General features: G+C 43.4%; 2 protein-coding genes across 2 annotated transcripts in view; one reads left to right on the top strand and one right to left on the bottom strand.

Moving 5' to 3' along the window:
* Positions 1-16,146, top strand: part of SPPL3 (signal peptide peptidase like 3) — a 37,655-nt gene extending 21,509 nt beyond the window's left edge. The window contains exons 4-11 of the mRNA XM_083590438.1: positions 1,178-1,297; positions 3,661-3,739; positions 4,895-5,007; positions 8,936-9,042; positions 10,934-11,097; positions 11,352-11,551; positions 12,638-12,747; positions 14,241-16,146. Of these exons, the coding sequence (XP_083446564.1) occupies positions 1,178-1,297; positions 3,661-3,739; positions 4,895-5,007; positions 8,936-9,042; positions 10,934-11,097; positions 11,352-11,551; positions 12,638-12,747; positions 14,241-14,312 (965 nt within the window). The 3' untranslated portion in view covers positions 14,313-16,146. The remainder of the gene's footprint in view (positions 1-1,177; positions 1,298-3,660; positions 3,740-4,894; positions 5,008-8,935; positions 9,043-10,933; positions 11,098-11,351; positions 11,552-12,637; positions 12,748-14,240) is intronic.
* The window catches only part of HNF1A (HNF1 homeobox A), a 215,194-nt gene that overhangs the window by 56,495 nt on the left and 133,093 nt on the right, over positions 1-25,606 (bottom strand). The window lies entirely within an intron of this gene.

Raw genomic sequence — 25,606 nt, 5'->3', positions numbered from 1 at the left:
AACATGGCTGTCCTGTACAAGCCCTGCCAAATTGAAGGGTGGATAATTGATTACAAAGTCTTGTAATAATTCATTTTGTTTTGCATTGTTGACTTGAAGTTCAACATTGCACTGTGTATGGGCTGTAGATGAGTGGTTCTGTCATTGGTGCCTGTAGTATAAAGTTTTCTTTGAGACAGGTAATGCTAAACTGGTGTAGATGGGCAAAGCTACCTCCTTTAGTTCTGAAGCACATTTGTCTTTCTTTACCTGCTGTTCTACTCCATTAATCAGTCCTCTGATGAGTCACAGATTTCCCCCCTTCACAAGCACACACATTTTTTCCACTTCAGTACAGTATACAATATTATAACTATTTTTCCATACAAGATACACTGTGTGCTTTTTCTGCTTCTCCAATTTCCATTGCCTTTTCTTTAGAGTAGAGACCAATAGTGCAATCCTATGCAACTTTACTCTGAAGCAAGACTCATTGTCTTCTGTGGAGCTTATGCCCAATTTAAACATGTCTGAGAGGTACATGTAAGCTCATCCAATGCAGGCAAGACCCAATCTGTGTATTTGATGAACACTTGACAGTATGTTTTGAGGGTGGGTGGGTGGGGTGATCAGCTCCTTGCCCTCCCGGTTATCTCAGTTTGCTACTTGGTGTTACCGAGAAAGAGAAGGTGAGCAAGTGTGTAGAGGGTGGATTCTGTGCACATACACGCTCTCTCTCTCTCTCTCTCTTTGGGTGGCATGGTGGAGAGTATTATTGGGATCGCAGAAGGAAGGGGGCAGAATTTTTTCCTTTCCTCTCCTGCCACAGTCCTGACAAAAAATTTCCTTTGCAGCTGCAGTTTGCATTGAGAGGAGAGCTCCCCTTGGCACCCCGAGGCAGTTTTCTCCCAGTGCAAATAGCAGCTTTGGGACTGCAGCAAGAAAGGAAATGGTTTAGCTCCACTGCCTGTTGCAATCTCTGATTATTATCAGCTCCCCTCCTCACAAAGCACGGGCACACCAACTGCAAAAGTATATATAACATCATGCCTAGTTAGGCCTAAGCTTTGGTTGTAAAGGGGGAGGGGTGAACATCAGGTAGGAATGCACCTGAACGCTAAATGTGTGCCATGTGATGCCAAATAACAAATGTTTCCTTTCCTTTAAAAACTATTAAAATAAAATAATATTCCTGCAGGTATCCAGACCATTGATTCAACACAGGCGTTGTTCCTTCCCATTGGGGCATCTGTGTCTCTCTTAGTCATGTTCTTCTTCTTCGACTCGGTTCAAGTTGTCTTTACAATATGTACAGCAGGTAACTGCCTTCTCTTCACGTTCCCCCATCTTACATAGGGACTCATTGTTGCTGGAAATTGACACAGTTTTGAGGATGTCATATGAAGAAACTGCTTGTAGAAATACTGGTGGTTTCCTTCTATTTGTGTATATAACAGCTATAAACTACCTGTCAATGTATATAAAGTCAAGCACATAGAGGCTGCAGTGTTTTGTCCATTACTTGCTTAAATATTTTTTTCTCTGTTACAACTTTCTCCACTTTAGCTGAGCAGCAGATTTTTAAAAAACAAGTCTGGTTAAACGTACTTGCAAAATCACAGGCATCTTGGATCCTCTTAAAGGCATTTCCTCCTTTTTCTCACAGGGGCATAAATCTTCCAAGATGGTGCCTTTTGGTGCATCCTATAAACAGAGTATGGTGGGGGGGGGGCGGTTCTCCAGAACTATTGTGTTTGTTCATAATGCAGGTTTCATTGGTCAGCTTCCTGCCCTACAATGGCTTTTGTGATGAGGAGTGGCTAAAAATATTTTAAATAAATAAACTGGCAGTCCCATGCACATTTGCATAGAAATTCCATTAAGATTGGTTGAACTTCCTTCACAGGAAATACAAATAGAAATGGGCATATTGATAAGAGAAGATTGACTAACATCTTTAACAACAATTCATTCTAAGAAATGATTGAATTCTCTACCACAGGGTTTAGTAAGGGCCACCAACTTGAATGGTTTTAAAAATGGATTAAACAAATTCTTGGAGGATTTACAGTGGTACCTTGGGTTAGGTACTTAATTCGTTCCGGAGGTCTGTTCTTAACCTGAAACTGTTCTTAACCTGAAGCACCACTTTTGCTAATGGGGCCTCCTGCTGCCGCTGCGCTGCGGGAGCATGATTTCTGTTATCATCCTGAAGCAAAGTTCTTAACCTGAAGCATTATTTCTGGGTTAGCGGAGTCTGTAGGGTTAGCGGAGTCTGTAACCTGAAGTGTATGTAACCTGAAGCGCATGTAACCCGAAGTACCACTGTATTTAATAAACTCAAGTTGCTGATTCAAATGTCAGTGTCTATAATAGACTTTAACTTATATTTCTCTTGATGTGATCTGTCAAGCTATCAGATTTGGTAGGTAGTTACCTGGAGAGGAGCCTTCTTAGTGGTGGTGCCCTCCCAGTAGAATCCTCTCCCTAGGGAGGCTCACCCCAATACCTCCTCTATTAGAGGATTTTAAGCAGAAACTGGGTGTTAATTTAGGGGTTTGTAGGAGTGGGGTTTTTTTGCACTTTGGCAAATGGTTGGACTAGAGCAGGCACGTCCAACAGGTAGAAAAGGTAGACTGTGATCTACCAGTAGATCACTGGACTTCTGCGGTAGATCACTGTCCTCCCAAAGAAGCTCAAAAAATCCCTTAAAAAAGCTCAACAACTTTGACCTGAACCCCCCAAAAGTGGGTAGATCACTGCTAGTTTTTAACTCTGTGAGTAGATCGCAGTCTCTTGGGAGTTGGTCACCCCTGGACTAGAGGATGTTGAAGCCACTTCCAGCTTAATGATTCCAACTCATTTTTGCACCAGACAAAGCGAGTTTTATTTTCCCATGCTTTTTATCTTGCCTCTTTTATCTCTGCTGATTGCTTTTACACTCTTTTGTATTTGTTTTATTTCTGCTATCGTGTTAATGTTTTTGCCTTTACATTTGCCTCCTCCTCTGTATTTTGAATTATTTGCAAGTCACCCTGTGAACCTGTTGAGAGGTGTGGTATAAATTCATGAGAAGGTTAATTAAAAAGAGAACTGCAGAATTCTCCAAAGCCAATGGGCACATTCTTCTGAGAAGTTCTCCTGTAGAATACCCATTTAAATAAATGCCATGCAAGGGGCCAGAGCCCTGTTTGTTTCAGTGGGATTTGCATGGGAGGACTTCCTGCAGGATTGTGCTCAATATGTGGTGATGCATTTAGACGTTTGCAACAGTTAAATATTACCCATGGAAATTAGTCTCTGCGTTCCACATCTTTGGCCCACTGACAAAAATGTGGCATTTCAGAAGAGTTTCCTAGCCAGACTTAAATGTTTTGGGTCAGTCTTTTGACCAAAGCATTCTGTGTGGGCTCTCCCCACCTTAGGAACATACTAGTTTCATGATTATAATTTACTGATAAATTGCTTGGACTTCAGATGTTTTGCAGCAAAATGCAAAAAGCCCTTCACAGACGTTTTAATTAAAGTTCAAATTGTGTTTTGGCCACAGATACTTTTTTTCTTCACATCCTTGGCCACAGATGTTGACATGTGTTAGTTTTCTGTGCTTGTTTTGGAGTTTTTGCAACATTGGTCTGTATTAACATTGCCTTTTCTTTCTCTCTCTCTCCATTTCTCCAGTTCTCGCAACAATAGCCTTTGCTTTCCTTCTGCTCCCAATGTGCCAGTATTTAACACGACCTTGTTCACCTCAAAACAAGTAAGGAAGGTTGTTGTTTTTTGTTCTGTGCAGTGCAAAGAACCTGTTGTTGATTCAACAAGATGGGCCTCTCTGTTGTTGGTAGAGCTTTTGGCTCTGAGAAGAAGTTCAAATACAGTCCTGTCCCTGCTTTCCACGCCTGTGTTTATAATGCACAAAGAGGGTATTGCAGAGTTCTTCTGCGGTGAGCTCTAAACAGGGCTGACCCACATTTGATACCCCCCCACAGTTAATGCGAGGCACGCTCTCCTGGGAAGTTCTCCTGCACAAATAGCACTGGAACGAAGAGGAGCTTGCACAACTTTCCTTCATCTCAAGGCTTTCATATTCAGAAGAGCATCCAAGCAGGCTTTGCCTTGGGAGTCACAGCTGCCTAATTCTCACTCGCCTGCTCATGGTGGCTTGAGACAGCTGCTTCCCCCAGGTCTTGAGGACAATGTGCTGCTCCCACCCCTGCAAGACTCCCGCTTTTGATCTTACAGCAGAAGGGGTGGGGGCAAAAGTGTCACACACACTACTTCTCTTTTTTCGGCCGCTTCTCAAGAATCACCACTTCACCCTGCCAAAACTGATGTATATGGTTATAGGCAGAAAAAATGACCTGTTTGGATTGACGCCGGTAGGGTTGGTTCATAGTGGTGGTACTTTTCTAGCTGGGGGACAGAAACACAGTTGAAATTCTTTTTTTTGCAGGGGGAGGGAAGAATTCTGGTCACAAGCACTGGCTCTAGAGATCATAGGGAACGTTTAAAAAAAAGTCCAGCTTTTATGACAGCTTTGGAATAATGTCTTCTGAAATAAATCGTTCTCTTCATGGATGGAAAGCTGTATCTTAAAACTACGTCCCCCATCCCCAAATTGGCATGAAGGGGTAGAACACTTCTGACACCATCTCAGCAGAAAGCCCAAGAATAGAGTAGCCAAAATAACCCTTTCATCTAATTTTAGGATCTTGGCAAATGAGTCAGGTTTGTGGGGGAGATCCTTGAGTTCATGCCTTCAGCACCTTTCCTTTGACAAAAGCCTTGTCGCTAGGGCATTTCTGGTGTTCTTGAACACAGTCCAAATAAGAGCTGCAAGAGATCCCCCCCCCCTTATCGCTACATACCAGAGAAGAGCCTTCATTGTTTTTGTGTTTCTGGTGGTGTTTTCCAGGATTTCTTTTGGCTGCTGTGGGCGTTTTACAGCTGCTGAGCTGCTCTCTTTCTCCCTCTCTGTGATGCTTGTCCTTATCTGGGTCCTAACTGGTCACTGGCTCCTCATGGACGGTAAGTGCTGCTGAATATGTGGATCTGGTTACTTGCTTGTAACAGTGACAGGTTGAAAAATTGTTAGTGGAAACTTTTCTTGCATTCTTTACTCAAAATGAACTCTGTACTTGCCATGGAAGTGTGTGCGCGTGTGTGCATTGTGTAAGGCAGTTTTTTCCAAGTAGTGTGGCAAGAGAGATTAATAAACTGAAGGTCCCTATGAACACAAAGTCCCCATCCAGAGAGTATGCTGTTGTTGTGCCTCTGCCTGATTCACTGCTTTTTCTTTTGACGGCATGGGATGTGACGAATCCTAAAATCTTGGAAGGCACCCAAGGGTCATCTAATCCAACCTCCTTCAGTGCAGGAATCTCTGCTGAAACATCCATATAGAATAAGAGAATCTTAGAGTAATCCTAGAATCTTGATCATTCAATTGCTCCTGATGCAGGCAGGCAGCAGAATGGTCCACCCTCAGAGGAAACTGCCTGTTGTATGTCAGCAGCAGAAACTGTTCAGGGTTTGGAAAGAAGCAGGCAGAAACATGGAGATCTGTACTATGACATAATTTTAGTGACTTTAATATAAAGCAAATATATAAGGAGGAATGAAGTTCTTCTACTTTTAATTTAGAAAAAAGGGGGTATCCAAGCTATCAGAAGCTTGGGAAATGCTCAGAAAAGCCTCACACAATTACTGTGAGCCAAAGAAAAGTGCTCTTTTCTGTCCGAAGTGGGGTGTGGGTTTAGAATTAGTCAATCTAACACTTGTCATTATGTAATAGACTGCAGAGAAGGAGAAGTGCAGAACTTCCAGGTTCTTAGGTGTGGCAACAGCCTCACTGGTGCACTCATGGAGGAGTAGACAGTTGTGCAGACTAGTGACTGATTTTCAGAGACAGAACACATCCACGCACATAATGAGTCATGGCTCAAATACAACAACAAGCTTAGCAAAGTGAAACATTTTTGAAGTGCTGGTGTCTCCAGTACTGTACATGTAGCACCTGACGCAGAAAGGGTGCAGCCTCCATCACTTGTCACACAGGCCTCAGCCGCTTTTCCAAGGGGCGGAACAGCAAACAGACAAGAAAGTTCTCTCTCTGCAGAAACTTTAGTTCAAGTCTATGCTAATGTCAGCTCAAGCCTGTCTGTTGTGGGGGAGGATTTCAGTTTTACAAGTAGCTTGGGGAGAGTGTTCTTATTATTGTTCTGAAAATTAATTATTAAAGTCACACATGTTTCTGTTCAAGCAGCCTTTCTTATGGTTGTGATCAAACCATTAACATTACCGGGTTAATATGACTGCTAAGAACTTAAACTTATTTAAAGATAACTATGAGAAATGTTGGACAGAAGTGAAAAAGGACTTAGAAATATGGTCAAAATTGAAGCTTTCCTTGTTGGGTCGAATTGCTGTTATAAAGATGAATGTATTGCCAAGAATGTTATTTTTGTTCCAATCATTGCAAATTTTGGACAAAATGGATTGTTTCAAGAAGTGGCAGAGAGACATTTCTAGATTTGTCTGGCAGGGCAAGAAGCCCAGAATAAAATTTAAAATATTAACTGATGCAAAGGAAAGAGGTGGATTTGCCCTGCCAGACCTTAAACTTTACTATGAATCAGCAGCATTCTGCTGGTTGAAAGATTGGCTGCTTCTTGAGAACACAGACATTTTGGACTTAGAAGGTTTTAATAACGTTTTTGGGTGGCATGCATATTTATGGTACGGCAAGGTTAAAGCACATAAAGCATTTAAAAACCATATTGTCAGGAAAGCATTCTTTAATGTCTGGATAAGATATAAAGACTTGCTTGAAAATAAAACCCCAAGGTGGCTATCACCGATGGAAGCAAAGGCTCAGAAAAAGCTCAATATGGAGGCCAAGTGGCCGAAATATTGGGAAATTTTGGAGCAAGAAGGAGACAAATTGAAATTGCAGAGTTTTGAGAAATTAAAAGATAAAGGGCGAGACTGGCTTCATTATTATCAAATAAGAGAGGCCTATAATTTGGACAAAAAAATTGGCTTCCAGGTGGAAAAATCAAAATTGGAAACAGAACTGTTAGATCCCAAAACTAAGATACTTTCAAGAATGTATAACTTGCTGTTAAAATGGAACACGCAGGATGAAACGGTTAAATCTGCTATGATTAAATGGGCACAAGATGTTGGACATAACATTATGTTTGCTGACTGGGAACAGTTGTGGACCACTGGTATGAAATTTACGGCATGTAATGCCTTAAGAGAGAATATTATGAAAATGATATATAGGTGGTACATGACACCAGTCAAGCTTGCAAAAATATATTATTTGCCCGATAATAAATGTTGGAAATGTAAAGAAAATGAAGGTACATTCTTTCACCTTTGGTGGACGTGCCCAAAGATTAAGGCTTTCTGGGAGATGATCTATAATGAAATGAAAAAGGTATTTAAATATACCTTCCTGAAGAAACCAGAGGCCTTTCTCCTGGGCATAGTCGGCCAATTGGTGCCAAAGAAGGATAGAACTTTCTTTATGTATGCAACAACAGTAGCAAGAATACTTATTGCAAAGTATTGGAAGACACAAGATTTACCCACCCTGGAAGAGTGGCAGATGAAGGTGATGGACTATATGGAATTGGCGGAAATGACTGGCAGAATCCGAGACCAGGGAGAAGAGTTGGTGGAAGAAGATTGGAAGAAATTTAAAGACTATTTGCAGAAATATTGTAAAATTAATGAATGTTAAAATGATGCTGGATTGAAATTAAGTGGCATTAGCAACAAAGTTAAGAAGAATATGCAAAAATGGATTGATAATGGATGAAAATATATAGCTATAATATGTTATGATATTGAGTTAAGATAAATGAAAGAGGGTAAGGATTTGCTGAATTGATTATGTAAATGGGAATACAAAAAGGGGAGGTGTGAGGAGGTCAAGGAAACAAGCAAATGAGCTTGAAAATATCAAAAAATGGATTTGTTTTTAATTTTTTTTACCTATTTGCTTTTTGTATCTTGTATTTTTCCCCCTCTTTTTTCTTCTCTATGTATTTTTGTATTTTCTGTATTTTTTTCTTATCTCTTTCTTTTTTATGCTTTTTTTATTTTGTAAACTTGTTTTTTGTAAAACCTTAATAAATATTTCATAGAAAAAACAAACAAACCATTAACATTACCATTTGGTTGACTGCCTTTCCCACATGTGGATAATTATTCCTGATGAGTCTTACCTTTCCCAACCTGTATAAAGAATTGGCAAAGGCACTTTTGAATTGCTGTCTCTTGTCTTGAACAGTATATCTCATGTCAAAATTACCAAAATATTATTGCCTATATGGAGCTTGTCAGTAAATTTTGGCTAATGAATCGTGGAGTGCTGTGTACATTCCATGCTGCTGCAGGTTTACTGAATGCTTTTCGTCTTCTACTCTCTTTGCTTTTAATCGTTCTTAATCTCCAACATTTGAAAATGTTACATTGTGTTAATATTACTGACATAGTTGGCTTACACAGATACTGAAAGAGCAAGTGTCTAGGCCTTAAGATTCAGAGAGATAAAGTGTTCCCTTGCGTTCCCCCATTTTGTTCCCTGCCCAAAGCAATTTAGAGTTTTTGAGAGGTTGATCTAGAGAAGCATGTTAAACTATGAAAGCAGATTAATTGCTTGGATATACAAATTTACACAACATATTCAGAGGACGAAACAGGATGTCTGCCTTGCAGAAATTTGACATTTTTTTTTGTCAAATACACATAGCCCTATATGTCCGTAGTCTACACTGGCAACTTTCCTCCATTTTCAAGCTGCCACTTCATTTCCAAGAAGTATCCCTACTCTGGTGTGTCTGGGTACAGTAGATGTTTTGTCTGTAGTCTTAGGCTTATTTACCAGCAACTGTCACCTTGCATAGTGATCCAACTGTTTTGTTGCATTTCTGTTTTGTAGCTCTGGCCATGGGCCTGTGCGTTGCAATGATCGCCTTTGTCCGATTGCCCAGCCTCAAGGTTTCCTGTCTGCTGCTCTCGGGGCTATTAATTTATGATGTCTTCTGGGTGAGTTTCTTCTAGTTTCTTACGTATCCCTATAACCAGACAAAGAGTTCTTCTGACCTTGATGGCAGGCTTGCAGCACCCATCACCCTGGACGTCTTGAAATACTGTCACTGGGTACCAGGGGGCATCTATAGACACATCCCATTTTGTTGCTGCATCTGTCAGTCATAACTTTCCCCTTCGCTTACATTGTATTTTTTCCATATCACTCCCTGGGACCTTCCCCAACTCAGTTTTATCTTTTTCATAAACTTCTTTGAGGTTTGTTTGTTTACAATCTAGCAGCCTATAAGTTTAATTACTTAATGAATTCACTTCAACTTGTGTAGGAAATAGGTGATGAAGATCCCCCCACTGTTCAGAAGGGGCTGATTACACACCTTGGCACACCTTAGAGGGTACCACCTTGGTCTCACCCAGCAGCCACTCGCAGGCAGTCAGAGAAATTTGCCTCTTTAGAAAATTTATATGTGGCTTTTCAGTTTAAAAAATGCAACAAGGCAACCATATAGTTCCACTATTTGATTTTCATGTTTCATTGCATCTTGAAGGCCACATTGGTCAGATGGTATCAACACCTCTTTGTTCCCTGAACACTCTTGTGGAGGAAGCTGTTGGAGCTTCTGGGGAAACTGGTGTGAAAACTTCTCACCCTGTCCTCTTGTTGATTACTTCTTTGTGAGGCTTGCAGTGGCCGCAGTGCCCCCCACTCAATGGCAATGTGTTATTGACCACCAGGTCTAGATGGTACAATATACACTAAATGAAAATCTTTTGAAGATGTTTTACAGGTGGTATATAACTCCCAGCAAAATATCCAAAATGTATAAAACGAGATCTCATACGTGCTGGAGGTGTAAACAGGCAGAAGGGACACTGTTTCATCTGTGGTGGGGTTGCAAAAAAATTAAGAATTTTTGGGATATTATATATGAGGAATTAAAAAAAATGTTTAAGCAAACTTTCATAAAGAAACCAGATATTCCAAATGAAAAAAGAGAATATTCTTATATGCTACAACAGCAACAAGAATATTAATTGCCAGAAATTGGAAAGGAGGATTAGTACCAACAAAAGAGGAATGGCAGGATAAATTATTTGAATATCTCGAACTGGCAAAAATGGTGGAGACAATTAGGAGACAGCCAAACCAAAAGTTCAAAAAGGAGTGGGAAATTTATAAAGAATATTTAAAAAAAATCAGTGCCCTCAAGTTAAAACCTGGACATGCTTTGATTAATTTTCGCAAACCATAATATGGATTATAAGTATAGTATTCAGATAACAAGAAGTGGCAAAATGATTAAAGAAGCAGTTTAGTAAACAGATAAGACAGACCTGCTTTGAGGAAGACAGAAGTCTATTGAGGAAGATAAGAAGGTATGGATTTATGGATGTACTATTTTTTTTGTTATTATTTCATCATTTTTGTTAATTTCTTGTGTGTGTTTATTAAGTAAGAAAACTAATAGAAAGCATATTAAAAATAAATAAATGGCACAATTGGTTGGTGCCCCCAAAGGGCAGGGGTTGTTTCTCACCTGTGTGGGTGGTATCAACAGGTCCCTGTTGAGCCAGCAAACCTGAGTGTCCTTGTGGGTGTGTCCACTGCTGCCATCTTGCATCTCCTATAGATGGAGGTGGGCTTCTGTCTCTTAAGGAACATAATGCTATCATGTATATCAGCCCCTCTTGAGACTAATCAAAAGGGTTAGTGCCATGTCACTGGGAACTGGCAAATCTGCAAATCCTGTATCGTTTCATCTACTTGCTTCACTTACTGGTCTCCTGGCTCACAGGTTCTCTTGATCCTAGGCTGGATAATGAGAGAGATGCATAGCTTTTGAGGTGATCAAAAATAGCTTTTGTGTTTCCCCTGCCCCCCCCCCAGGTCTTCTTTTCCGCCTACATCTTCAATAGCAATGTTATGGTGAAAGTGGCCACACAACCAGCTGATAATCCGCTTGATGTTTTATCACGGAAGCTCCACCTTGGACCAAATGTAGGTCGAGATGTCCCCCGCTTGTCGCTGCCTGGCAAACTTGTATTTCCAAGGTAGGAGTCACCTTTTTGCCTCACATCCTTTACTGAGGCTTCTTTACATTTTGCTCTTGGGAAATTGTTTTGTGGTAGATGTGCTGTTTTAAGAAGAACCCAAGAAGCTTTGGGGCCACAATTAGGAAAGTGGTTTCCTTTTTGCTTGCACCCTAACCCGAGGGTCTGTGTGCTGATGGTTGGTCAGAGAAGAAGGGTTTGTGGGGTGGGGAGGGGAGCTGGCTCCCGAGTTAACCTAGCTCCTTGTTTTCCAGTTCCACAGGCAGCCACTTCTCCATGCTGGGAATTGGAGACATTGTGATGCCTGGCCTCCTTCTCTGCTTTGTCCTGCGTTATGATAACTACAAGAAGCAAGCCAACAGCGATTCCTGTGGTGCTCCAGGACCAGGGAACATCTCTGGCCGCATGCAGAAAGTCTCCTATTTTCACTGCACACTCATTGGATACTTCGTAGGTAAGGGGAAGTGTGCAGAAGTTGATGTGGTGTGTGCATTCTGGATGGATCTCCCCCCCACCTTTAAAGTTTGATGTATCTTGCAATTTTGTGCAAGATGCTTTTAACTGTAATGTTTTTCCTAAAGGATAGAAGGTGCTCACGCAAACATCTTGGTTTGGAGGACATTGGTTTTATTTGCCAGAAGCGAGTAGACAAAGTTGCTGTTTGTAAACCTGAACTGAAGAGTGATAGAAGAGAAAGTTTTAAAAGTGTGCTAAAGGATAAGATTCTGGGATTGAGGGAAAGAGCAACGGTTGCACTTTGGGGTGTGCTAAAGTTTTCTTTCCAAAAAGTGAATGGAGTTCAGTCACTTGGCATTAGGCTGATATTGGAAAAACAAGAGGACAGAAATTCCTCTTCTTGGCAGTGACTGTTAAAGAATTGGAATGGTTAAATTGCAAGACTTAAAATTTCATTGGGAACTATTTTGTAAACATGTGAACTCCATTTATAGACATCTGAAACAGGAATTAAAGCAAACTTGTTTTTATTTTGAGAAGTTCTCTTTGTTACAAGCAGGATTTTGATGTTTTTTAAAAAACTTTGCAACAAAGGGTATCTTAAATCTAGACACTGAAAGCAAAATACCGAGAATAGCCATGCACGTTTGATGTGTTGACTGCTTGCAAAGTATGTGTACAAAACATGTGTGTTTAGGGGATTTGCAAAGAGGAAATTGGTTTTGGAGTGCAGAGGGCAATTAAAGGAAGGAGCAAAAGAGCTCAGGGGCAAATTTGCCTTCTGTCTCTTTGCAAGGCTGCCACAGAGATCATTTCTGTGCTTTGAAGTTTTTCCTCACTACCATGAGATTAGAAGCCATTTGCTCTGGAAAGTTAAAGCAGAGGCTTATTATTAAAAAGCTGTTAACAGAACTTTAGTTCAGGAAGCCGTTCACTTGACCTTGGTGCAGTTTGCATTGTGGAATCATCCTGCCATGATACACAGTGTCTCTCAAGAGGAAACAAGACAGCAAATACATCATCTAAGAGAGAAAGGCGCCCATCTGGGTGCTCTCATGTCATCTTGTCTTTTCTTATATTGCAGGCCTCTTAACTGCGACGGTCGCTTCTCGCATCCACCGGGCAGCTCAGCCCGCCCTCCTCTACTTGGTACCCTTCACCTTATTGCCACTCCTCACTATGGCCTATTTAAAGGTGAGAGGAGTGCTGGGAGTCACGTCTGTGGGAATCTCCTTGGGCACATCAGTGATGTACTGTCTAACCCCCTCCCCTCCCCAGCATCTGCTGTGCTATTGCAAGGCCCATCCTTTTGAATTGTTGTGCACAGCCACTGAAAGCAGCAAAAAAAGAAGTTATTTTTGTTAGGATATATGCATCCTACAACATACTACCACTATATACAGTATATACTATACTGGTACCTCGGGTTACATACGCTTCAGGTTACATATGATTCAAGTTACAAACTCTGCTAACCCAGAAATAGTACCTCGGGTTAAGAACTTTGCTTCAGGATGAGAACAGAAATTGTGCTCTGGCGGTGCAGTGGCAGCAGGAGGCCCCATTAGCCAAAGTGGTGCTTCAGGTTAAGAACAGTTTCAGGTTAAGAACGGACCTCCGGAACGAATTAAGTACATAACCAGAGGTACCACTGTACTGTATACACTATATACTTCCCCACTTACACATGCTTGACTTGGGCGCAACTGCATGTAGGGCAACTCCACGAAATAAATAAATATAAATCAGTTCAAGCCTGGAAATGGTGGGAGAGAGCTGGAAAGTCCTTGTGACTCGCAAGGAGACCCTCCCCAGAGCCTGAAGAGGTTTTAAAGGCAGAAAAAAACTTGTGGGCTCCAAAATAGTACACAGGAGCCCTCGCTGCTGCCAGGCTAGCCCGCTCAACAGCTGTTGGGCAGGAAGCTGTAATGTGGCGGGCTCAGTCCTGTTCCCTGTCCGTTCTGGTGATCTGGAGGCAAAGATACAGTATAGGTTGCTTTTTGTTATGTAGGGTTCCAAAGAGCTCTGAACTTTTTTGTTGTAAAAGAAGAAGACATCACCCTAGTTCCCCGCCCTGACAAGGTTCCCCACTTACCTTTTGCTTATGCGCATGGGGGTCTGGAACGTAATCCCTGCGTAAGTGGGGAGTTGCCTGTACAACATCAAGAACAACAACAACAACTCTAAACAAATACAATAAAATAAATACCTGAAAGTCAGCTTAAAAGCCCACTTAGTAGGTATTAAGGTTCACAGTTGGTAATGAAATGATGTCAAGATGGGTGCTAGGGGAGCACTCCCTGAGTTGGGTGATGCCACTACCTGTCGCTGCCTGTCCTACCTCCAGCTGGTGCATCCAAAGAGGTCTCTGCTGTATCAACCTGAGCTGCCAGAGGGCACTTCATACCATGGAAGCACTGCAGGCCTGGCCCTTCCTTGTGGGCTGGGGCTGATGGGAGTTGTAGCCCCAAACATCCGGAGGGCGCCATGTTGGATCCCCCTGGCGTAAACGTTACAGAGCAAAATAGTCATCGTCCAGCTTCACTTTCTGAATTCTGCCATCCTTGAGCCCCTTGCCCCAAAAGGGAGCCTTAGCAGCCTGTTATAATCTGGGTGCAGGAGCAGCCCCTTTGAACTCTGTGAGTCTGTGCACACTCAGTTGCTCACTCTTCTGTCCCTTTCCTTAGGGAGATCTGCGTCGCATGTGGTCTGAACCATTCCACTCCAAGACCAGCAGCTCACGTTTCCTGGAGGTATGATGGAACGGATGGAAAGTGACCGGAACTTCTACCTGGTCCTTTTTTTGTGGCTCACAGCTTGGTTGTCCGTCCCTGTGGCTGGGCTGGTACTCAGGAGAGAATTACCAGTTTGTGGAACTTGTACAAATGGACTTGCTTTCTGGGAAAAGGAGGAAAGAGCAAAGGCGTTTTGGTGGTGGTGGTCGAGGGAGTGGGGGCTTCTCCCCTCCCTTCTTGGAACTGGAGACAGTTTGCCATGGCAGCCGCCTCCCTCTTCTTCCTTCCCCTCCTCCTCCTCCTTACGGATTAGTGCTAGGCCATCCAGTGTTCCTCAGGGGAGAAGAAGGAGGAGGAGGCAGACTGACAGACACTTTCTGGTGAAAACGGCATAGAGTCATTGAGGAACTTGTGAACACTAAGAGGAGACAAATGGTCACTGCGCTTGGAGTTTCTTGGGAAACCCTACAAGTACTTTGGGACCAGTTTTCTGTTGGACTCCGGTTTCAGAGAGAACTGAGACAGAGGTTTTTCTGTCGCTATAATCTTTCCCCCCCCCCATTCAAATTTATTAAATATGTTCTGTGGTGTGAGGTGACTTATTAAATCCACAGACATTTGAGTGACTTCTTGCAGTACACGATATAAAGACTTTGTTGTAAACAAGTTACATTTCCACCCAGATGTCATGTTGCAGTGAACAAGGGCACGACTTTTATACACACACAAATGCATACACAGAAACACACACACATGCAATGGGAAAATCTGCTAGGATCATGCTTTGTAGCTGACAGGGGCTTGCTGTAATTTTTAGCATGTAGAGCAGTTTACTCTGGGCTTTCTTGTATATGGATCTGCAAATATGCTGCTGTCTTTCCCATTTCCCTCCATGAGTGAAGCTTCAGTTAAAAAAAACAACAACCAGTGTAGTATTTTGTACTTAGTGTGCTCCTGGATTTTAGGGGATTCTTTGATTTTTTCAATCAATGTAGCAGACTTAGGGGAGGGAGAAAGCTGAAGCCCTTGACCCCCTCCCCCCCGCCGAACCCCTATTTTTGTTTGTGGGTTTGTTTTTTACAACTTAATCCATTACAGGTTTTTAGTAGCTCCCCTCTTGACCCTGTGCATGTATTATAGCAGCTGTTGTCTCTGTGCGTTCTGATCATAGTAATGTATGACTTGTAAATACATTTTTTCTATTTTCTATTTTTTGTATTTTTTTTTTTGCATTGTTTGATTAGTGTGCTGTATTTCCCCCCATTCCCTTACGTTTAAAAAAAAAAGGGAGAGAGAAAGAGAAAGAGAGAATCCTGTCCTCTGCTGTTGTGATTGGTCAAAGTTTGTGATGACTGCTTTGTACCTGGGAGTCTCTTAAAACGTGGACTTTTCTAAACAAATTGTCCTGGCTATGTTATTTTTAACTGTTTCAAAGGTTCCTAAGATGAACTTTATCTTTACTGTCAAAAATGAAAGTTTCTTTTCTGCCCACTGGTTTAAAAGACCTGCCCCTGTATTGGGGTGTGTGTTAGCTTAGCCCAGTTTCTGGGAATTCCTGGCATTAGGTGGTGGTTTTAAGACCCTTCTTCTCCTAGACCAGATTAGGGAATCATTTTACTGAATATTTTCTCCCCTTCCCCCCTTTTCTTGCTGCTTCCTCAATTCTTTCTGGGGAGGGCTGTGTCTTCATGTCCTGTGAGAGCTTTCCAGGAGCATCTGGCTTGACTACCTTGGGAAACAGGATACTGGGTGCACTTCTGGCCTGATCCAGCAGGGCTGGTCTTATGCTTTATGAATTAGAAGCTGCCTTGAGGGAGGAAACAGGACCAGAAGATAATAAATAATTATGGAAACCACATATTTTTATTTGTTTATTTACCACATTTATATCTTACCGTTTCTTCTATCGTGGAGCTCAGGGCAGCAAATGTGAGATCCTGAGGTGGTCTTCTCCTTGCTCCACCCATGCATTGACTGAGACCTGAGTTCTCTTCGTTTGCCCTCATACCATGCTGAGGACAAGCAAAATCTTGGAAGAAAATGCTTAAATGAAATGCTATTTCACCCCCATCTACCGCTGCCTTTTTTTAACGCGTCAAAGGGAGTAGTATGAGCTGAAAAGTTGGGATTGGTTGGGTCTTTCCTAAATGATTTAGGGAACAGCTGCATACAATTCTTGCATACGACTCCACACAGAATTAACTAAGCCCAGCTTTATCCTAAAGTTCTTTTGCCAAGAACAGTTCTTGACCATCCTTGTGGACACTAGGATGATTATTATTATTTTAAGATGCATTGTTTCAGGAGATATGCTGAGGAACCACATTTGAACAGATCACAGTGTAAAGTTATTTTGCAAAGCCGCAAATATTGAAAATAATGTTCAGCTGGCAGAGCAGGAGACTTGGCTTGCAAAAAAGGAGGGCTGTGTTCAAAAGTTTCATTTGTGGGGACTGGCAAGGTCCACTTATATGCCACAGTACTGAAGACTCATTCTGTTTGGTCACCTGCAGAGGTAAGATTTTTATTAAAGGAACAGAACATCACAGTTGTGTGTGAAGAGCACCCATTTCCTACATTCTGCTGGGAGTTCTGTATCCTAAACATTCCATTTAATTTATTCTAACATGTGCTTGCTTTGCATAACTTGTGCACCCCTAAGCCAAAGTACCTAGACTTTGGAAGTGTGAGCTGTGAGCCAGCTGTTCTCAGATTTGGGTATGTGAAAGGTTGGAGGTCTGGCAGTGGGTTGGGGGGCAGGACAAAGGGGCATTGAAGCCCCCTCTAAATGAATGTGAATGTTTTATTAATACGGCCAAACAGCCAACATACCCCCTCCAAATGGTGGAACTTTTATTGATTGCTGTCCTAATAATTACAAATTGTTACTTGCAGTTGTGAAGGATATATTTGTAATTTTTAAAATGAAAAGCTCTGGTCATTAACTTTTTCAGACAGCATCATATCATTGTTCATCCTCAGCTTAGCAGCCTAGTTGTCAGTATGAATTAACTGTTTGTTGCTTAAATGTATATACCAAACGATCAGTGCTCCTGTGAGGATGGGCTTTTCTAGTGAATTTAGAATTGGTGCAAGATGCCTGTGTTTTGTGTCAAGTAGCGAAGGCACCAGTGGGGCTCACCCAAGAGGATAGTAATTTGCTGTGGCCCTCCTGCCCTCTTCCTCCACTAGCTGCATGTGGCAAGCACACTTTGAAACATGCAGGAAGCAGGTCTGGCCACCTTCAGTAGAAACAGCCTTCAGTACCTAAGACAAGCCTGCTGCGTCAGGCCAAAGGGGGCCCATCTAGTCCAGCATCCTGTTCTCACAGTGATCAACCGGATGTCTGGGGGATATCTCCAGGCAGGATTTCTGCACAAAAACACTCTCCCTTCTTCCGGTTTCCAGCAACTAGTATTCAAAAACATTGCTGCTTCCAACTGTGGAAGCAGAGCATAGCCGTCATGGCTAGTTGCCATTGATAACCCTCTCCTCCCTGAATTGGTCTAATCTTTCAGAGACATCAAGGTTGGTGGCCTTCATTATAAACCCAGATTACATGTTGTACAAACTTGTGGAAAGGCTCTCCATGCCATGTAAATCTTACTTTAAAATTGGATTATATAGCAGTGGAATCTGACTCTGTCATGGTGCAGTAATTAATGCCCCACCATCATCCAGAGTGCCTATTAATTTGCTGCCTGTAGTTCTCTAAGATTTCCTAAAACCAACTGTGTGGAAATTATACATAATTGAGGCATTGACTCTCAAGGCCCTGTTTACTCAGAATTCTTTTTAAAAAACGTTTTGTAATAACCAGCTCTCTCAGCACATAAGGAGGCGAAACACTGTACAATAGCGGGTTAAATAACAGCCCTTACTTAAGACAGGTAGCATTTTCTGCTTTGACTTGCCACTGCAGGAGGAAGGTGTGATTTTATAGTTGATGTTCCACAACATTACGTACCTGCTGTGCATTTATGATCACTTAAAACTATCATCTGGTTTAACTGGGTTTAAGCTAGTTCTGTAAGTGACGGATTCATTTATTCCACTACTAGCGATACTTCAAATACGGCTTAAGTATATTCCTTTGTATTCTCTTTCTATCCTGAACAGCCATAATATCACCCTGTTATGTGCCCTCCTGCTGAGGGGGACAGTGGTCTGCTGTGTGCTCATTGCTGGTGGAACTGAAGCAGGAGTCTTCCTGACTCACAGCAGTCTTTGGAGCCATTTTGCCACATGAGCTATCACGATGCCAGCTTCACCGTAATCAATTTGTCCAGTATCCTGGCTCTCTTTACAAAGCAGGTTTTCCCGTGGAAGCGGCAGCTGTTAATCCCACTGTTGTGTAATTTGGGATTGGGCCAGGAGGCGTTGGCCAGGGTAGTGCCTGCCCAACCTCATTGTATTGTGTTGACAAGTCTAGGGCTTTACTCAGCAGTCCTGTGCAGTTCCCGAAGCCCTTTGCTTGCTTCACTGGCACCGCCTTGGGGAATTAAGGGCACACAGTGCTGTTGAAATGTCTTTTGCTGAAAACCTATTCAACTGCCGCGTCGCCTCCCTTGTGCTTTCCGCAGAACTCTTCCAGGAGGTCGGAGGAACAGACCACAAGTAGTGGGTGTTCACATGGAGGGGGGAACATTCAATTATGCAGCAAGAAATCTTTACACAGTTAGATTGAGAGTAGTGGCACCAAGTTGGATTCTACCCCTAGCAAGTGCCATGAATTCTACAGTGGCTGCAGCAGCATTGTATTGAATTGGAAGGGGCGGTGAAGTGTTCAGTCTTCAGTGGACAAAAAATGGCTTTGGATTTTTTTGTTGCTTCCTTTGTCCGCATGTTGGGGGGCACAGCATATGGAAGTTAAATTCTTGAACCGATGAGGATGCTTGTCCATCTTCATCATTATTTATTAATTAAATTTGTATGCCACCCTTCATCTGAAGATTACAGGGCGGTTCACAACAAAAACACAAGATGCCTAACAAAACAAAAGCAAAGCAAAACAAAATAATAACACCCCTCCCACAGGCACATATTTAAAAGGTCATAGAATGTTAATCAGCCGAAGACCTGGGTGAAGAGAAAGGTTTTGCCTGGTGCCTAATGATATGTAATGAAGGCACCAGGCGAGCCTCCTTGGGGAGAGCATTCCCCAAAATAAGCTACCGCCAAAAAAAGAGAGGCATATTCCTGTGTTTCAACCCTTCAAACCTCCAGTGGGGGGGGAGGAAACATGAAGAAGGGCTTCAGATGATGGTTGCAGAGTCTGGATCAGTTCATATGGGGAGAGGTGGTCCTTGAGGTATTGAGGTCCTGAGCTGTATAAAGCTTTATAGGTCAAAACCATAGAATAGCGCAGAATAGCATTAGCTTTATTTGCTGCTGCATCACACTGTTGACTCATGTTAAGCTTGTGGTCTACTAAGAACCCCTAGATCCTTTTCACATGTAATAATGGCAAGCCAGGTGTCCCCCATCTAATATTTGTGCAGCTAGTTATTCCAGCCTAGGTGTAGAGCCTTGTCCACATTTAAATTCATCTTGTTCGTTTGGGTCCAGTTTTCCCAAGGGCTTCAGTTGAATCCCAATTCTGTCATGATTATCTTTCCATTCTCCCCATGGGCTTGCAGCTTGCAGAGGCTGGTGTTTGAAAGTAAAACCATGCAGCTGAAGAGCACTGAGAGTTGGCGGCAAACTATTTGGGGGAGAAATGTCTCCCAACAGTTTCTGAGGAGTAAAAACTGTCAGAAATCACTTGACGTGCCCCACAAGGGTTTTATTCACAGGGAAACTAAAATGCTTGTTTACAAAGCTATTGTACTATCAACCTTACTATATGCTTGTGAAACATGGACCACTTATAAATGCCATCTCCAACTCCTTGAAAGATTCCATCAAAGGTGTCTCCAAAAAATTTAACACATCACTTGGGAAGACAGGCAAACTAATATCATAGTGTACTAGAAGAAGCAAAGATCACCAGTGTCAAAGCAATGATTCTTCAACATCAACTTCATTGGACTGGTCATGTTGTGCGGATGCTTGATGATCATCTTCCAAAGCAACTACAGTGGTACCTCGCAAGACGAATGCCTCGTAAGATGAAAAACTCGCAAGACGAAAGAGTTTTTGTTTTTTGAGTTGCTTCGCAAGACGAATTTCCCTATGGGCTTGCTTCACAAGACGAAAACGTCTTGCAAGTTTGTTTCCTTTTTCTTAAAACCGTTAATACCCAGGGTGCATTGCTTGAAGAGGTGCAGTTGCGACTTGACTTCGAGGAGCAACTCATAGCACGTGGTGTGGTAGCCTTTTTTGAGGTTTTTGAAGACTTTGGTGATTTTTGAAGCTTTTCCAAAACTTCTTTTGCAGCCATTTGGTAAGTTAAACTTTTAAAACTTTTTTGGGGGTTTTGGATTTTGGGTTGAGGTGTTTGGAATTCAAGGACTTGGTGTTGGGGAGGGGTTTGCAAGAATCTGGAAGCTTGTGTGGTTTTTTTCTGCATTTTTATGATTTTTTGTGACCATTCGGGCACTCTGCTGTTGTTAAAAAAAAAGATTTCTGGGTTTGGATTTCTGTGTGGTAGGTGGCTGGGGGAATAGTTGAGAAGGGGTTTGCAAGAATCTGGAAGCTTGTGTGTTTTCTAGGAGGTTTGGTGCTTTTGAATTTTTTGGATGTGAAGCACTGATTTTTTGGGGGGGGGGGTTGCGAAGGTAGGAGCTGTGCTGCCATGGGGCCCAAGAAGACTGCTGCTGCAGAGGCCGGCAAGAGGAAGGAGAAGGTTACGCTGGAAATGAAGAAGGAGATCCTCCGGAAGCACGACGGTGGAATGCGTGTGACAGACCTCGCCAGGGAGTACAGGAGGAATCCATCGACCATCGGGACCATCCCGAAGATGAGGGAGAAGATCCTTGCGACTGATGGAGCCAAGGGAGTCACCAGGATCGTGAAGAACCACCCAGCTGTTCTGGAGGAGGTGGAGAAGTTGCTGCTCATCTGGTTAGAAGAGAAGCAGCGTGCAGGGGACACAGTGACTGAGGCCGTCATTTGTGAGAAGGCCAAGGCCTTGCACGCAGACCTCGTCCGGGAACAGCCAGGAACCTCAGGCGAGCCAGAAGTCTTCAAGGCAAGCAGAGGCTGGTTTGACCGGTTCAAGACAAGATCTGGAATCCACAGCGTGGTCAGGCATGGAGAGGATGCCAGTTCTGATGTTCCTGCGGCTGAAGACTTTGCAGCGGAGTTCCTGGAGGTTGTGACGACGGAGGGCTACGTTCCACAGCAGGTCTTCAACTGCGGCGAGACCGGGCTGTTTTGGAAGAGGATGCCCAAAAGGACTTTCATCACTCAGGAGGAGGCCAAGTTGCCTGGCCACAAGCCCATGAAGGACCGTCTGACCCTGCTCTTCTGTGCCAACGCAAGCGGTGACCTGAAGATCAAGCCCCTGCTGGTGTACCACTCGGAGAACCCACGGGCCTTCAAGAAACACAAGGTCGACAAGGAGCAGCTGAGTGTCATGTGGCGATCCAATAGTAAGGCTTGGGTCACACGTGTGCTGTTTGTGGACTGGGTCAATCTTGCTTTTGGCCCTGCTGGACAACGACCTGCCGCTGAAGGCTTTGCTTCTGATGGACAATGCTCCTGCTCATCCTAAAGGCCTTGAGGAGGACTTGTTGGAGGAGTTCAGCTTCATCAACATCATGTTCCTGCCGCCTAACACCACGCCACTGCTCCAGCCGATGGATCAGCAGCTCATCGCCAATTTCAAAAAACTCTACACCAAGGAGCTTTTCAGGCGATGCTTCAAGGTGACTGATTGCACCAACATCACCCTGCGGGAATTCTGGAAGGACCACTTCGACATCGTCACCTGCTTGAAGATGATCACCATGGCCTGGGACGGGATCAACCAGAGAAATTTGAATTGCGCTTGGCGCAGCCTGTGGCCGGACTGTGTGGCACCAAGTGACTCTGATGCACCAGAGTCAACAGTGGTGCAGGACATTGTTTCCTTGGAGAGGACCATGGGCCTGGAGGTCACAGAGGAGGACGTCAGCGAGCTGGTGGAGGAGCACGACCACGAGCTGACCACCCAGGAGCTGGTCGAACTGCAGGCAGAGGCTGCGCAGGAGCAGGCCTCGCTGGAAGAGGAGGAAGCAACTGAGGAACGGCTGTCCTCCAAAGAACTGAGGGACATTTGCCAGAAGTGGAAAGATGTGCAGGCTTTTGCACAGCGGCACCACCCTGACAAGGACCTGGCACATGACCTTGCGAACACTTTTGATACAAGGGTCATGTCGTCTTTCAGGGAGGTGCTGAAAAGGCGGATGAAGCAGCAGACCATGGACAGGTTCTTCAGCAAGAAGCAAAGAGTGGAAGAGGAACCTTCTTCGAGTTGTCCCCCAGAGTCTTAGAAAATGTATGTACAGTACTGTACACTTTGGTGATTTTTAAATGCTTTTCTGTCATGTTTAGAAACTTAAATTATTGTTCCTTCAATTTTTGAAATGCTCTTTACAGTATGTGTGACTTTAAAGAGCACTTAATAAACTCTTTTTGTACCAAATTTGGCTTTGTTTGGACTTTTTTTGACCATAGGAACGCATTGATTTTCAATGCATTCCTATGGGAATCCGTGCTTCGCAAGACGAAAAATTCGCAAGACGAAAAAACTCGCAGAACGAATTAATTTCGTCTTGCGAGGCACCACTGTACTCTATTCCAAACTTAAAAACGGAAAGCGTAATGCTGGTGGTCAACAAGAGAAGTTTAAAGATTGTCTCAAGGCAAATCTAAAAAAATGTAGTATAAACACTGACAACTGGGAAACACTGGCCTGTGAGCGCTCCAGTTGGAGAACAGCCTTTACCAAAGGTGTCATGGACTTTGAAGATACTCGAACTCAGGATGCAAGGGAGAAACGTGCTAAGAGGAAGGCACCCTTGGCAAATCCACACCGTGATCAACTCCCGCCTGGAAACCAATGTCCTCACTGTGGAAGGATGTGTGGATCCAGAATTGGCCTCCACAGTCACTTACAGACTCATTGTTAAAACCGTGTTTATGGAAGACAATCTTACTCGGCTACGAGTGATCGCCAAAGAAGAAGATGATGTTAGCAAAGCAGTAGCTGTAAATTGCTCAGGACTGCCATACCTCAAAGACTGCCTCTCTTCATATGAACTGATCCCAGGCCTGCGTTCTTCCTCTAAAGCCCTTCTTTGTGTGCCTCCACATGAGGTCTGGAGGATGGCAACACGAGTGGGCCTTTTCTGCAGTGGCTCCCAGTTTGTGAAATGGCTCTCCCTAAAGAGGTTTGCCTGGCACCTTCATTATATATCTTTAGGTGCCTTGTGAAAATGTTCTTCAACCAGGTCTTTGAATGATTTAACATTCTACAGCCTTTTAAATGTGTTTGGTGTGCGGGGTGTGTGTGTTGTTTTTGTTCTGTTTATTTGTGCTTTTACTTGTGTTTTGATGAAGGGTGCTATAAAAAAAATAGTAAATGGACAGGTTGCTCGCTGCATAGTTCCCAGGAAAGAGGAAAGGGAATTCACTGGCCTTCACTTACCACAAACTGAACTGGAGATCCGGCAAGCTTGATAAAATGCTGAATAAGTTACGCTGGTTGCTATTGCCCTCTTTAAATTAAGAAAAACTTGTTGGGTTAAGTTTGGTTGGTTTGTTTTTTTAATTAAAACTGGGAGCCCAAGTTGCCTTGTGAGCACAATGCACTCTGCCGGAAGCCATATCTTTCATTCATACTTTAGATGAGGCCATGCAGACTAATTCCCCAAGTAAACAAGAAAGCAGCTTTGGGATTTTTCTCAGGCATCACATTAAACATGTTTGTGGCCTTTCTAGGTTACTGTGGGGCGTGAGTGTCCCCAGAGGAGTGTTTCTGGTGTGGAGGAAGTAGGATTTGCATACAGAACAGGGATTGCCACTTCTACCCTGGCTTCTTACTGCAAGTGGTGCTGAGAGTATTATGTTCCCACTAAGAGCTTGTTCTGCTGCTTCAGAGCAAAAGGCCACCAAGTCCAGAACAGTTTCCACTGTAACCAGCAAGTTATTTTCGACACATTCATAAAACACGTTAGAAAGCGGACTTCTCTCATCAGTTGTCTAGTGCTAAAATCCTATAGTAAGAGGTAGAGTGCTGCTACTTGAAGTTTATTCTATTATCATACTGAATAGCCACCACACCTTATCCTGTATGTGCACTGTTGTATGGCAATAATTGTTATCCATGGTAGGAAAGGTGGAAATCAACCACAGATGGCTGTCTGCAATTCTAAACATTGATTTTAGAAATTGGCCAAGGAGGTGGGGTTTGGTTGTATTTTTAGAGTGAAATAAGTGGCCTGCATCTTGAATCTCCTTGCCCAGCTGAAGAGGAGCCATTAGCTGTGAGACCATTTGCTATAGCAGTACTCTTAATTGCTCTTTACACCAGGGGTCAGCAACCTAAGGCCCATGGGCCACAAGCGCCCCATGGGGGTCGTTTAACCGGCCCGTGGACCCCCGCCACCCACTCAGGGAGTTCCTGCAGCCAATGGGAAGCTGCGCACGCCTGCTCCGTGCTGGAAATCATGTTTGCGAGTGCGTGCGTCCGCACTCTGGCCCACCACGGTGTCTGCGGGACCGTGAACCGGCCCAAGCCACAAAAACCTTGCGGACCCCTGCTTTACACTGTCAAAGGCCTTAACTGCTTTGATCGAATCATAGAGTTGTAGAGTCTGAGGATCCAGCCGCTCGCAATGGAGGAATATGCAGCTGTCCCAAACGGGGATTGAACCTGCAACCTTGGCATTATCAGCACTGTACTCTACCCAGCATCCAGGCTGAGATGTGGAAAGCTTTGCAGAGTCCAAGGTTGGTCTCTTTCTCCCCCTGCAAGCGAGTGCCCACATAGCGGAGACCCCAGCAGAAGGAATGCTGGCAAGATTCCGTATTGTACGTGAGAAAAAGATGCACTGGCATCTCAGTTTCTTTCCCAGACACTTCACATCACAGAGAGGATAAGGAGGCTGCCTTTCACCAACCAGCAGGACATTGCCTAAGCACCCAGAGCAGCTGTGACTTTCATCTGTTGCCACTATTAACAAACATGAACATAATATTCCATTTATTGCCAATGGTCCAAGGCAATAATTACTATGCTTCCAGATTATTATTTATTATTTATTAAATTTGTATACTGCCCTATACCCACAGGTCTCAATGGGTATTCTTAGTGGGTGCCCACCCCCTGCACCCAACTAACATATTCAGGGCAGTATCTGATGCTGGAGAAGAGTTTTCATTTAGCCTTT

Source organism: Podarcis filfolensis (genome assembly GCF_964270895.1).
Source record: "Podarcis filfolensis genome assembly, chromosome: 16".
NCBI lineage: Eukaryota > Metazoa > Chordata > Lepidosauria > Squamata > Lacertidae > Podarcis > Podarcis filfolensis.
The sequence above is the reverse complement of the archived record's forward strand: the minus strand, read 5'-3'. Positions and strand labels throughout refer to the sequence as shown.